This window comes from Mandrillus leucophaeus, unplaced genomic scaffold, assembly GCF_000951045.1.
Source record: "Mandrillus leucophaeus isolate KB7577 unplaced genomic scaffold, Mleu.le_1.0 Scaffold294, whole genome shotgun sequence".
NCBI lineage: Eukaryota > Metazoa > Chordata > Mammalia > Primates > Cercopithecidae > Mandrillus > Mandrillus leucophaeus.
Window position 1 is genome coordinate 4,758,984 of NW_012103076.1, and position 13,443 is coordinate 4,772,426.

The following is a 13,443-nucleotide window of genomic DNA, read 5'->3' on the forward strand; positions in this document are numbered from 1 at the left end:
AAACCCCATCTCTATAAAAAATACAAAAATTAGCCAGTAGTCCCAGGTACATGCCTGTAGTCCCAGCTACTTGGGAGGCTGAGGTAGGAGGATCACCTGAGCCTGGGAGGTCAAGGCTGCAGTAAGCCAAGATCATGACACTGCACTCCAGCCTCGGCAAAAGAGTGACACCCTGTCTCAAGAAAGAAACAAACAAAAAAAGCCAATGCACTCTTGTCCTATTCTCCTATACTTCTGGGACTCTGATGATATGAATGCTAGACCATTTTGATGTTATTATGAAGGTCCCTATGGCTTTGTTCATTTTTCTTTCAATTTTTGTTTGTTTTGTTTAGTTTTCAGGTAGGAAAATTTCTGTTGTTTTATCTTCAGGTTCACTCATAGCAATGAGTTCACTTTCTTCTCTCATAGCAATTCTATTTGGCCCATCTGACAAATTTTCTATTTTAATTTTCCTGTACTATATATATTTCCATTTGGATCTTTATATCCTTTATTTTTTTTTTACAGAGACATCTTTTCATTGTTTCAAGAGTATTTGCCCTTACTTCTTAAAGCATATTTATAATAGCTACTTTAAAATCTTTAAATGTATAATATCTACGTCCTTTGTGGTTACCCACCATTTAATTCTCTTTTCCCTTTGAGTTAACATTTTCCTAACTATTTCTATGATAAGTTATTTGGATTGTATTCTATACATTTTATTTATTTTGTAATGAGATTTGGGGTCTTATTTAAATTCTACAAAGAATCTTGATTTTTATTTTATTTTGTATTAGCAGGTAATCAACCAGGTTAAGTTCAGTCTGCAAGTTGTAACCTGCCTTCAGACATTGGTTCCAATATTAATTCAGTTTTCTGGGATCTGGGTGGTCATCCACTCCCACGCTGTACTTAGTTCTCAAAGGCCATGGCATGCCGTGTAGGTTTGAAGCCACACGTGTACAAATCAGACATGCATTCAGGAGTGCTCTCTTGATATCCTTGCTTTCTGTGGCTTTCCTAACACTTTCTGGCTCCTTGGGTTTCCTTTTATGGTCCTCCAGCCAGAAGGCTTGGGCTTTATTTTCCCTGTCCTGCCACATACTTTTGGTAACTGCATCTGCATCCAGGACAATACAGCAGGAGGACAGCAAAGTGATATGCCTAGTGATCGTGGGGTTGTAGCTCTTATGGTCAGAGGAAGAGTTTCCCTCCCATTTCAGGCACCTGCCTGGACACTGCTGCCATTGCTGTGCTTCTGTAGCAACATTGCTTGGGAGGCTACGGTAGGAGATAGAGAAATAAGAGGAATTCTCTACGCTTTTATCTTTAGAAATTCCCTTTGCTGTGCCTCGGTCTGGAAAAAGAGGACTTCTTCTGGGGCTCTTTTTTGTTTTTTTTTTTTTTTTTTTTTGAGACGGAGTCTCGCTCTGTCGCCCAGGCTGGAGTGCAGTGGCTAGATCTCAGCTCACTGCAAGCTCCACCTCCCGGGTTTACGCCATTCTCCTGCCTCAGCCTCCCGAGTAGCTGGGACTACAGGTGCCCGCCACCTCACCCAGCTAGTTTTTTGTATTTTTTTTAGTAGAGACAGGGTTTCACCGTGTTAGCCAGGATGGTCTTGATCTCCTGACCTCGTGATCCGCCTGTCTCGGCCTCCCAAAGTGCTGGGATTACAGGCTTGAGCCACCGCCTCTGGGGCTCTTTTGGTCCAGATTTGGCATACATGTCTAGGTTTGGGTGCCTTTGAGTACATGCCAAGCAATATTGAAGGCAAAAAATGGTAAATTCTCACTGGTTTTGTAAAACTTAATTTTACTCTCCCTTCCTAATTCACCTGCTCTCTTTTACATTTCAGAGTTTTCAGAGCTCCACACATTCTCTCCATGGTTTACGGTCGCATTCAGCAATGCAGAAGGAGAGACAGGATGGAGTGAACGAATTCCATTTTCCCCAGAAGCAGTACCCTGTTTCAAGAGGTTTTCAATAAAAAAACTTTGGATGTAAGCTAATCTCTGAATTTTCCATGTATTTCACTCAGATTCTCTGCTGCTATTTGGTGGTAAAATATGCAAATCTCCCAGAAAACCATAAATCAGGAAACATTTAACCTGTTCCAGAGATTTAAAGAACTGGTCTTTCTAAAAGTGACAACTTCCAGAACTACCCTCATGAAAAATGGTGCATACAGAACTGGCATTTCCACATATCATTTGGTAGAAATGTGACAGCTCAGGGTGTGCTACACAATCTTGATGGGAAATAATGTTGGTTTACTTCATGCAGCCCATTCACCCAGTCTTAGAAAAATGAGGATTAGCATTTCACAGACTAGGCATTTGTTTTCATGAAGTAGTGACTTATACTTAAGCAACTTCACAACTCTGCTCATATTTTGATCATTTTTACAATTACATATACATTTCTTGGCTTCAAAAAAGCACAAGTTATTGGCCGGGCATGGTGGCTCATGCCTACAATCCCAGCACTTTGGGAGGCTAAGGCAGGCAGATCACTTGAGGTCAGGAGTTCAACAGTCTGGCCATCACAGTAAAACCCCATCTCTACTAAAATTACAAAAATTAGCTGGGCGTGGTGCTGTGGCCTGTAATCCCAGCTACTTGGGAGGCTAAGGCAGAAGAATCACTTGAACCCGGGAGGCAGAGGTTGCTGGGAGCCAAGATCGCGCCACTGCACTCCACCTGGGCAACAAAGTGAGACTCTGTCTCAAAAAAACAAAACAAAAACAAACAAACAAAAAACACATGTTATTAAATCTCTAAATCTTCATTGACAATGCTTTATATTCCTTGTAGATTTAATGGGGATTAATTGATAGTAATATTGTTTGAAAAAGAAACTGAGCTAAGGAAACAGGAGGTAGAGATGGGGAGAAAAATGAAAGGAAAGAATGTAGAAGCTATAGGGTAAATGACTTGGAAGGATTAAGAAGGAAGAGAAAGTATAGGAGGAGGAGGTGGGGAAGAAAGGGGAAAAATGGAAAAAGGAGATAAGGAAGAGTAGAAGTAATGTGTAAGGAGAGACACAGCAACTGTTTTTCATTTCATAAAGCACAGCACAGCATTAAGCCCAGGGGATGGGTGTGAAGGAGGATGACCTGGAGAATGTGGAGAACAGGTGGATTGGCTGAAGGAGAAGCCAAGGCACACTGGGATCAGTGGGGACAGACAGGCCAAGATATGGAAACTGGAATGAGCTATATCCAGGAACACATCCTTGGAGCTGTACAGAGACCCGTAGATTAGGGGGAAATGGGCTGAGAGTAATCAACACAATGACTTTTCCCCCCACATAGCAAGAGATTATGGTTTAAAAAAATATATTGAAGATTGCTACAGGGATCAAAAAGTGAACCAGAAAGTGGGAAAAGCATTTCCTTTTGGGCATCTGATGGAGCATGAATAAAACATGAGGACCATTAGGAAGAGATGGCAAATTAAGTTAAGATAATTAGGCTCTCTGTCATCAGGAAGGCCTGGATAGGACCACTGCAGACAATGGAGGACTCAAGAATACATGAGTTCCTAATTGTATTTGGCTGACTGTACTTCCTGCCATATGGTTAGAGAAACAAAGGCCATAACAAACCAGATCCAGCCTATTTCAGGTATGTCTTTCTCTTCCTTAAAAATACAGACAGAATTTTCATTACTTCCTTTAATACCAATATTAAACGTATACAGCTGTAAAGTCACGTGCTTTAATTTTTAACTCATTATTTAAAAAAAAATCTTAAGATCCTTCTTACCTGAATTTGTTTCTTTCTTCCCGCTCTATTCTCTGCAACCTTTCTTCTCTCTCCTGCCGCCGCCTCTCTCTCTCTGCTGCCAGTGACTCTTGGTGCTGCCTGAAGGATGATGTGAGAAGACCACTCGGTGATGACCTGCAGATACAATGAGTTAATGTTTCAGTTGCTTGGCCTTTGATTAAAAGTACTGAAGTAAGCATCTGAAGTAAGCATCTGAAGTACTGAAGTAAGACTTTGGTTAGAACTGAGGGTCTGCTGGTACCTAGGCAGTGCTTGGGGGAAATCACTGAATGCCTCGAGTCTTCTTGTTTCACAATTTTTGTGTGTAGATGGGGAAAAGCAACATGCTGCGAATGTGCTAGTAGGAAAAAAGGTGGTAACAGACAGAAAATAGCAAGCAACATGCTTGACATGTAAGCAGCCCTCAAAAATGGGTATCATAGAAGCATTCCAGGAATGTATATACATTCTACATACATTTTACGATTGGTCTATGTTAAGACGTAGATAAGCTAGAATCAGCTTTCAATCTAAAACTATTTTCTAACGATCTATCAGGTAATACATTCATTATTTGGGTAACAGGATCATTAGAAGCTTAAACCTCAGCATCACGAAAGATACCGATTAACAAAACAGCACATGTACCACCAAATTTAAAATTTTTTAAAAAGTGATTTTAGAAAACTATTTTCTATTACACATGCACTAAAATATTTTACTGTATATCAATTTCACAATACACTTCTTTAGAATAATTGAACAAGGCAATGAGATGACAGATGAGGACAAAAAACTTGCAATGGGCTGAAATGTGAATAGAATTAAGGAAATTTCATTCTATGACATTGTATATTAAGAAGCATCCAAGGACTCAGCATGGTCAAAGGACAGGCAGTGGTATTAGTAACATCACACAAACAGTCTGGACTGTGTACTGAAAATGTGTGTGAAGGCCTCAGACAGAAACCACAGGGTGAGTATTACAGGAGATGTTAAATCAGAGAATGAGTGGGAGAAGATAAAATCAAGTAACTGTATGACATACAAGGAAAAGGGTTAGCTATGTAAAGGAGTCTGATGGCTCTCTGGAGAATAAAATCTGTTATGGACAACTGGGGCCTTCACTTACGGGAAAAAGCCTCAAAAACAAAGAGACAAATATTTATGAAATATATTTTGCCAATTTATTTATCCAAGGATATAGCTTGGATAAGATCCTACCTGGATTCAGTGAAAAATATACCTGCAACGTGGGGAACACAGGTCTCAGTGCAGGAGAAAGATGTGACTCTCATAATACACAGACTGCCATGAGTCCCACAGATGTTCTTCCTAGAAAAGGTGAGTCATCTGTGGCTATCAGTCATAGGTGGCAGGGAACATGGAGGGAAGAAGCCACAATCCCTGGTAGCTACAGGGAAGGAGTAACCAAATTCTATAGTCCAGGCTCCCTATGGAGTTATTTTCATCATCTCTGGACACCAAGGCATAGGTAGAGTTTATTTATCTTTCTCAAAAAAGAAGTTCAGACCAACTTCTAACTTTTGTAAGCTATTATTATTTTGTGGGAATTTTTCCCTGTTGTATCCAGCCAAATCTAACCAACAGAGTAAAGAGGTTTGTAATACCTCTTGTACAGTAATTGATAAAATTGTTATGTATATAATAGATTTGTTTAACCCAATTATTAAGTTTTATCTAATAGATTAACATGTATATAACCTGGTGCCCAAACTGGAGAAAACATATTCTTTCAAATATATAAGGACTACTCAAAAATTGACCATCAATTCTGTCACAAAGCTCAAGAACGAACGCCACAAACTGGTTTCACATGAGCTACCTTCCTGATCATAATGCAACTGAATTGAAAAATAAATAACAAGGAGATACATTTGAAAAAAATCCATATAATTGGATAAACTAAAACATGTCTAATAACTTAGGTCAAAAAAATAAAAACACAGACAATTAGAATACATTTAAAGGGTACCATAATGAAAAAGTTAAATATGAAGTTTTGTAGAATACTTCTAAAGTAGTATTTAGAAGGAAATTTATTCTTAAGTATTTATATCTGAAGAAAGGAAAGAGTAAAAATTAATGAGCGATCAGCTCAGCAATTGGAAAGGCAACAGTGGAATAAATTCAAAGAAGACAAAAGAAAAAAATAAAGAGCAAAGACTAATGAAAAAGGAAAACAAAGGTATATAGACAAAAATCAACAAAACTAAAAGTTGGTTTATAATTGTGAAAAACCTAATAGACAAGTTCTATCAAAATTGTTCGAGAAAAAGGGCCACAAATGAGCATATTCAGGAATAACAGATAAATGCAATTATAGATACAGTGACCAAAACACATTACAAAAATAAGGGGAAATTTTTATAATACACCTGAAAAATCAAAGAAATGGATGATTTTCTAAAAACAAACAATTTACCAAATCTGACTGAGGAAGAAAGAAATTTTGAATAGCTCTGTTAACCTAACAAAAGAAATTGAGTTAATTAATTACAAATATATTTACACCCATGAAAAAAATCCATGAGAGTCAGATGTTTAATGTGATTTCTAGCACTCAAGGAAGAGTTCAAGTTAGACATATGGAAAGTTCCAGAAAACATAAAGAAAAAAAAATCTCCACAACCCATTTTACATGATTCATATTACTCTGACACTAAAGCCAGATAAGAACAGTGTGAGGAGAGCAACTTATATACTATTTGCAATTATGAACACCACTGCAAAAATCTGAAACAAAATCACGCTGTGTTTGTCCAATGAATGTAAGGGTAATTTGAGATGATAACATCAATGAATATAACTTACCACATTAATAGTTTATTGGAGAAAAACCATGGCTACCTCTGCAAATGCAGAAAAAACTTTAAATTCAACAACCATTTGTTATTAAAAAAAAAAACAAAAAACCCTTTTACTATGCTTAGTAACAGAAGAAAACTTTCTTAATCTGACAGTGGGTATTTGGCAAGGAAAATTTTAAAAACTAGAGTAAGTATCTTTTTTTCTTTTTCCTTTTTTTTTTTTTTGAGACAGGGTCTCATCGTCACTCAGGTTGGAGTGATCATGGCTCACTGCATCCTTGACCTCCTGGGCTTAAGTGATCCTCCCACCTCAGCCTCCTGAGTAGCTGGGACCACAGGCAAGCACCACCATGCCCCATTTAATTTTTGTGTTTTCTGTAGAGTCGGGGTTTTGCCTATGTTGCCCAGGCTGGTCTCAAACTCTTGGGCTCAAGCAATCCTGCCTTGGCCTCCCAAAGTGCTGGGATTACAGGCATGAGCCACTATACCCAGCCAGTATCATTCTTAATGCTGAAATATTAAGAACAGTTTACTGTTAAAAATAATATAAGGATGTTTCCATCATTGCTTATATTTGACATTATTCTGGTGGTTCGAGCCAGAATACTAAGAAAAGTAAAAAGCATAAGGAAAGGAAATACAATGCCACTATTTACAGATAATCTGACCAGCTTATAAAGATAATCCAAGAAAACCTGTGTTATTTTATTAAGAGTCTAGCAAAGCTTCTATATATAAAACATAGAAATAGCAATTGCATTTTTACATGTCAGCAACAATTTACCAAGTTAATCACAAGCTAACTATCAAATTACTGAACTAATAATATGACAGACCTTTATAAATAAAAGACTCAAATGAAAGCTATATCACATTTATGTATTGAAAAAATCAATGCAGTCAAGATGCCAATTCTTTTTTTTCCAATCAATACAATTTCAAATCGATATCCCAAAAGGATTTTTCATGAAATTTTATAAGCTGAGTCCAAAATTTTTACACAGGACCTGAGGTTTTAAGGATAACCAAGACAATTTTGAGTAAGAACAAAGCAGAGCACTGGCCACATTCGATACGAAGCCCATTCTGAAACCACAATGATTGCCCGTGAAAGTGGTCTTGGCGCACGAATGAAAACACGGATGAATGGAGTGAGACAGTGAGCCATGACACAGACTCATACACAGACAGAATCCTCATTCATGTCAAATGTGTTATTACACATCAGTGGGGAAGTAATGGACTGTTTAACAAATGGTGCTGAGACAACTGTTAGCCATAAAAAACAAAATACAGGCTGGGTATGGTGGCTTATGCCTGTAATCCCAGCACTATGGGAGGCCGAGGCGGGATCACCTGAGGTCAGGAGTTTGAGACCAGCCTGACAACATGGAGAAGCCCGTCTCTACTAAAAATACAAAATTAGCTGGGCGTGGTGGTACATGCCTGTAATCCCAGCTACTTGGGAGGCTGAGGCAGGAGAATCACTTGAACCTGGGAGGTGGAGGTTGTGGTGAGACAGGATCATGCCACTGCACCCCAGCCTGGTGACAGAGCAAGACTCCATCTCAAAGAAAAAAAAAAAAAAAAAAAAATACAGCTAGTACTACCTCATACCAAATATAAAAATAAATTCTAGATAGTTTAAGTGAAAAATGTAAAAGATAAAACTTTACAACATTCAGATCTCAAGATACAGAAGTTTTTTTAGACCAAAAACCAAAAAGAGCAACCAAAAAGAAAATATTTGATAAATTTGCATATATTAAAATTTAAAATTTGTGCACATTGAAAGACTACATAAGAGTAAAGAAGAACAATGGGAGAAACTACATGTAACATATATAAACTACAAAGGATTAGTATACATTATACAAAAAGAACTCCTTCAAATTAGTAAGCAAAAGACAAACTACCCAGAGGAAAATGGGCAAAGGGTAATGAGCATTTCACTGAAGAAAGTTAAATGGCCAAATACATATATGAATGATGCTCATCTTCACTAGAAATCAGGGAAAAGGAATGCAAGCAAAACCCACAGTGATATACTGTTTCACACCTATCAGATTAAAAATTGACAAAAATTAATGTCTGATGACACTAACCCATTGGCACAGAATAACTCTCATACACTGCTTCTAGAAGTCTAAATTAATATAATCATTTTGAAAAAAACACTTAATACATTTGAAGATGTATATATCCTAAATCCTAGCAATTCCACTTCTAGGTTTATCTAGAAAGTAACTTTTGTGTGCATAAAGCAGACATGTATGGTAAAGAATTCTATATGTTGCAGTGTTTTTATTACTTGCTAGTGGTTAATCAGAAATAACATAAATACCCACAAATAGACAAAATATAGTTTGTTTTTAGAAAGGAACACTCTACATCTGTGAAAATTAATAACTAGACTGATATGAACATGGGCAATTCCCAAAAGCAAAATATATAGTGAAAAGTAGACTGAATAAAAGAAATCGTATTTTATCATTTCTATGAAGTTTAAATACATGCATGGCAAATCTACATACTAGTGATACACGTACATTTCATAAACACAAAAACATATATGAGAATAATAAACACCAAATTCAGTGAAATGATCATCTCTGGGGAAGAAGGGAAATCAAAGGGATAAGGGTTTCAATTTTATATCTGATACTCTTTATTGCTCTATAACTTTCTAGATTTATCTAAAATTTTCTGTAAGCCCTGAATATATATTTTAAAGCCATTCTATTCTCATAAATAAATAAAGGTTCTTCTTAGGTATATAAATAACTTGTATATCAAATATCTTTGAAACTCCAAGCTAACTGAACATCAATAGTTATATCCAGTTCTAGAAATCAGAAACACAACAAAAAATAGGGTTGTTTATTTATACAGGATAATTATTTTAGGAGCCAAATAATTTCCCTTAATTGAGGACTTTGATTCAGCCCAGTTTTAAAGCCTGCCCTGTGTGTTGTTCTCCAGCACTAGCAGCCTCACCTTCTGAGTTCTCTTTCCAGAGGGGAGAGAGAGGAGCAACATTGCTGGTCTACGCTCTTAAGTGAGGAGCAAAATGAGGTCCTTGCTATTCCCCTTACAGTTGTGACTTCAGCTCATTCTTCTAAATATCTCAACCTTTATAATAGGCCACTAGTAGCTAAACCTGGTCACAATGAAGCCTCTTTATATCAGATCTTAACACCATTTCCTTATTTAAAAATGAGAACAATAGAGCTTGTTTAAAATTGTTTAGAATTGGACGAGTATTAGAACTTGAGAAACTTAAGTAGGGTTCAATTTAGTCAAGTAAAAGCTGTCATTCCTTATTGGGAGCCTCTAAGAAAAGGATAGGCAGTTCATCCTCCTGCACACTTGGATCTTGCAAAAGCAGATCCCATCTCGGCTCTTAGGCCAGAGTTCACCTGTGAACACAACAGCAGGCAGCATTAACAACACCTGGAGGCCCTTTCTTTAATCATTTCATACTGAGAGAATGGAAACGTGAGCTTCTAACTAGAAGTAATGAGGAATGGTTCTTCTTTTCCTGAAATAAAGTAAAATGCCATGAGTAATGAAAGATTAATTCTCTTGCCTAAACAACAGATAACTGTAGCAGGAGAAGCCTGTCTGTCCTAGGTGAATCTAAGCAACTTTGCTTCTATTAGAAGATGGACATCCCAAATTGTCATTAAAAACATAGGCACCAAAATTCATGCTGGCGTGGTAAACTCTTCTCTTTAAAAAGGCATATTTAGGCCGGGCGCGGTGGCTCAAGCCTGTAATCTCAGCACTTTGGGAGGCCAAGACGGGCGGATCACAAGGTCAGGAGATCGAGACTATCCTGGCTAACCCCGTGAAACCCCGTCTCTACTAAAAAATACAAAAAACTAGCCGGGCGAGGTGGCGGGCGCCTGCAGTCCCAGCTACTCGGGAGGCTGAGCCAGGAGAATGGCGTAAACCTGGGAGGCGGAGCTTGCAGTGAGCTGAGATCCGGCCACTGCACTCCAGCCTGGGTGACAGAGCGAGACTCCGTCTCAAAAAAAAAAAAAAGGCATATTTAACAGATTTTTATCTTTCATATTCTTCCAGGAAAATACCTACAATGATTGGAAGTTGCTACAATCATGACATAAAGGAATGAGCACAGGGCTTGGGATGAGAAAATTTGAGTGTGGCTGCTCACTGAATCTCTCCAAACCTCAGTTTACTTATTTGTAAAATGAAGATAATCATGTCTAACTCATAAAGTACTAAGGTTTAAATGAGAATGTAAATGAGAATTTGCTTAGAATAGCATCTAGGCCATAGTAAGCACTCAATAGCTATTACTTTATGTTGGGTGTTGAAAATCTGCAGAAAGCAGGAGTGGGATAGGATAGGGGGTTTGTGCTGTGGTCCCCAAGGCCAGGTCTGGAGAATGACACTGGCAGTTCCCAAACTGATGGACTCTGGTGGGCCAGGGGTTTCAGCTGAGGCTTCCCGTCATGGCTACCCAGCTAGGTCAGTCATCAGGACTACATGCCATGCTCAGCATGCACCTGGAAGGCTAAAGTCATCTGCAGTTATGCCCAACACAGCTGCAACCAAGTGAAGTCACATGGGAATGCAGGTGGCAAGAGGCCAGAGAGATTTTATAAGAGAGTGGATAATATACTCTAAAGGAGAGGAATTATAATATTTAATCTTCACCTTGCCAGGCCCCAGGGTGTGCTCCAAAAATCGCACCTGGTGGGAGCCTCCCACTCTGGGACATCTGGAAAAGGAGCTCTATTCTACTGAAATATGGTTGGTAATTGTTGGTAATAATAGTTAACATTTCTGGAAATGATATGGTGTACCAGTTACTTTACACCTATTAATAATACATGGATTAAAAGAGCTAAGTTTGTTAATTATCCCCTTCTTTATATATGAGGAAACAGAGGCACAGAGAAATTATATTAGGACACAGTAGAGCTGGGCTTTTAAACCAGTTGTCAGGCCAGAGCCCCAGGCTGAGTGATGCCCCCTTCCCTCTCCACAACTTGGGTACTTAGTAAAGCACCATTCCAGCAGCATTTGTCACAGTACATGTTCGTTTCTTCCCTAGAGATGGCCACTACCCTGAATTCAGTCTTTATTCTTTCCATATATGTGTCACATTTTTTCTTAGCAGCTTACATTTCAGGGTCAGATCTTATTTTCTCATTCATCTCTACCCTGGCACACAGAAGAGCCTCCCTGTCTGATGAATCAACTAATGATTGAATAAACAGGATGCATGAAGTCAGAATAATATGTATATGCTAGTCTCACTGCTCCCGGACTCCCGGCCTATTTTCTAAGGGAAAATGTATGATAAGGACCTACAGAGAAGGAGTTTTTTGCACTAGACCCTGCCCACTGGCAACAGCTGAGTGAATGCAGGGTGGGTGCCTGCCCCAAAGGCAGCCCATCAAAAGGCAGGTTATCCAGCGGCATGCAAGGCTCCCGGCACAGAAGGCTGAGCTAATCCTAGTCATGTCTCAGGGCTGTGCACTGGGAGAGGGAATGTGCATTTGAGAGAAGTAAAAGCAAAAGGGCCTGGAGGTGGGGAGACCCTTGGTGGCCCTGTATAAGACCAAAGCATGAGAGGACAAAGTAGAGAAGGAGCCAAAGTTGTAGGCAGAAAAAAAATGATGCTGACTCTATGAAGAGAAAAAGGGGGTGGCAGCAGGAAGCAAAGGAACAGAGGAGACTACGTGGGAAGGAACTGAGACATGTGAGTGGCAGAGCATCAGAGGACACAGCTAAGAACTTGCACGGCCAGGGACACCCGGATGACCCTGATTTCTGGTGTGGGGAGGTGGCCATGGAGGGTGGGGACATGACTAGCCAGCCTTCCCTAGGTGTGCAAGAGGCCTCTCCCATGGCTGACAACCCAGTGTGCTGAAAATCATGGTAGTTCTTCCCTAGCCTCCCATCGCTGGTAAGACACTGCGCTCACAGGGGCCTAAGATTCCAGGAAAAGGAAATGCAACTCAACAAAAAATCGTATTGGCATTCAAACATCCCCAGAAGTAACAGTAAATTTCAAGTTCAATTTTTTGAGTAAAAAAATGTTACTAGAAGGGTCAAATCCAGAGCAGTGTGCATCATATTCTCAAACCTTCCTCTTTGCATGAGAGTTTGTGACATCTTATCCCAGCACTTACTCCTAGGGGCAGGTGCTTGCATGTGACAGCTTCACATGTTTGTCTTCATGTGAAGTCTCTTAGCTGCCCCAAGATGCTCCCCTCACTGTCTCAGTTAATGTTATTTGTACTCATATTCTCCTAGCCAAGTGACAGGGGTTCCAGGAACTTCAGCTCTCACTCAACAAGTCACTGAAACTGTGCTCATCCAAAAAGTTTCACTGACCTCCATTTTAAGAATGCAAGAAGAGGCCGGGCGCGGTGGCTCAAGCCTGTAAACCCAGCACTTTGGGAGGCCGAGACGGGCGGATCACAAGGTCAGGAGATCGAGACCATCCTGGCTAACACAGTGAAACCCCGTCTCTACTAAAAAATACAAAAAACTAGCCGGGCGAGATGGCGAGCGCCTGTAGTCCCAGCTACTCGGGAGGCTGAGGCAGGAGAATGGCGTAAACCCGGGAGGCGGAGCTTGCAGTGAGCTGAGATGCCTGGGCGACAGAGCGAGACTCCGTCTCTAAAAAAAAAAAAAAAAAAGAATGCAAGAAGAACCGCAAAGGGAATTTAAAGTCCAACCAGACACCTAGTTGCTGAATAAATAACATCAAAATTGACAAGCACCTTCACCAGTGAAGAGGAAGGGCCATGGGAAGGTGAAACAAGAAGACTGCTCAAGGCCAGGAGTTCAAGGCCACAGTGAGCTAAGATCATGCCA

The 13,443-nt window shown here is 39.5% G+C and overlaps 1 protein-coding gene across 1 annotated transcript in view; it reads right to left on the reverse strand.

The window, feature by feature from the left end:
• The window catches only part of FHOD3 (formin homology 2 domain containing 3), a 237,779-nt gene that overhangs the window by 95,427 nt on the left and 128,909 nt on the right, over nucleotides 1–13,443 (reverse strand). Inside the window, exon 7 of the mRNA XM_011986117.1 lies at nucleotides 3,752–3,886. Within this exon, the coding sequence (XP_011841507.1) occupies nucleotides 3,752–3,886 (135 nt within the window). The remainder of the gene's footprint in view (nucleotides 1–3,751; nucleotides 3,887–13,443) is intronic.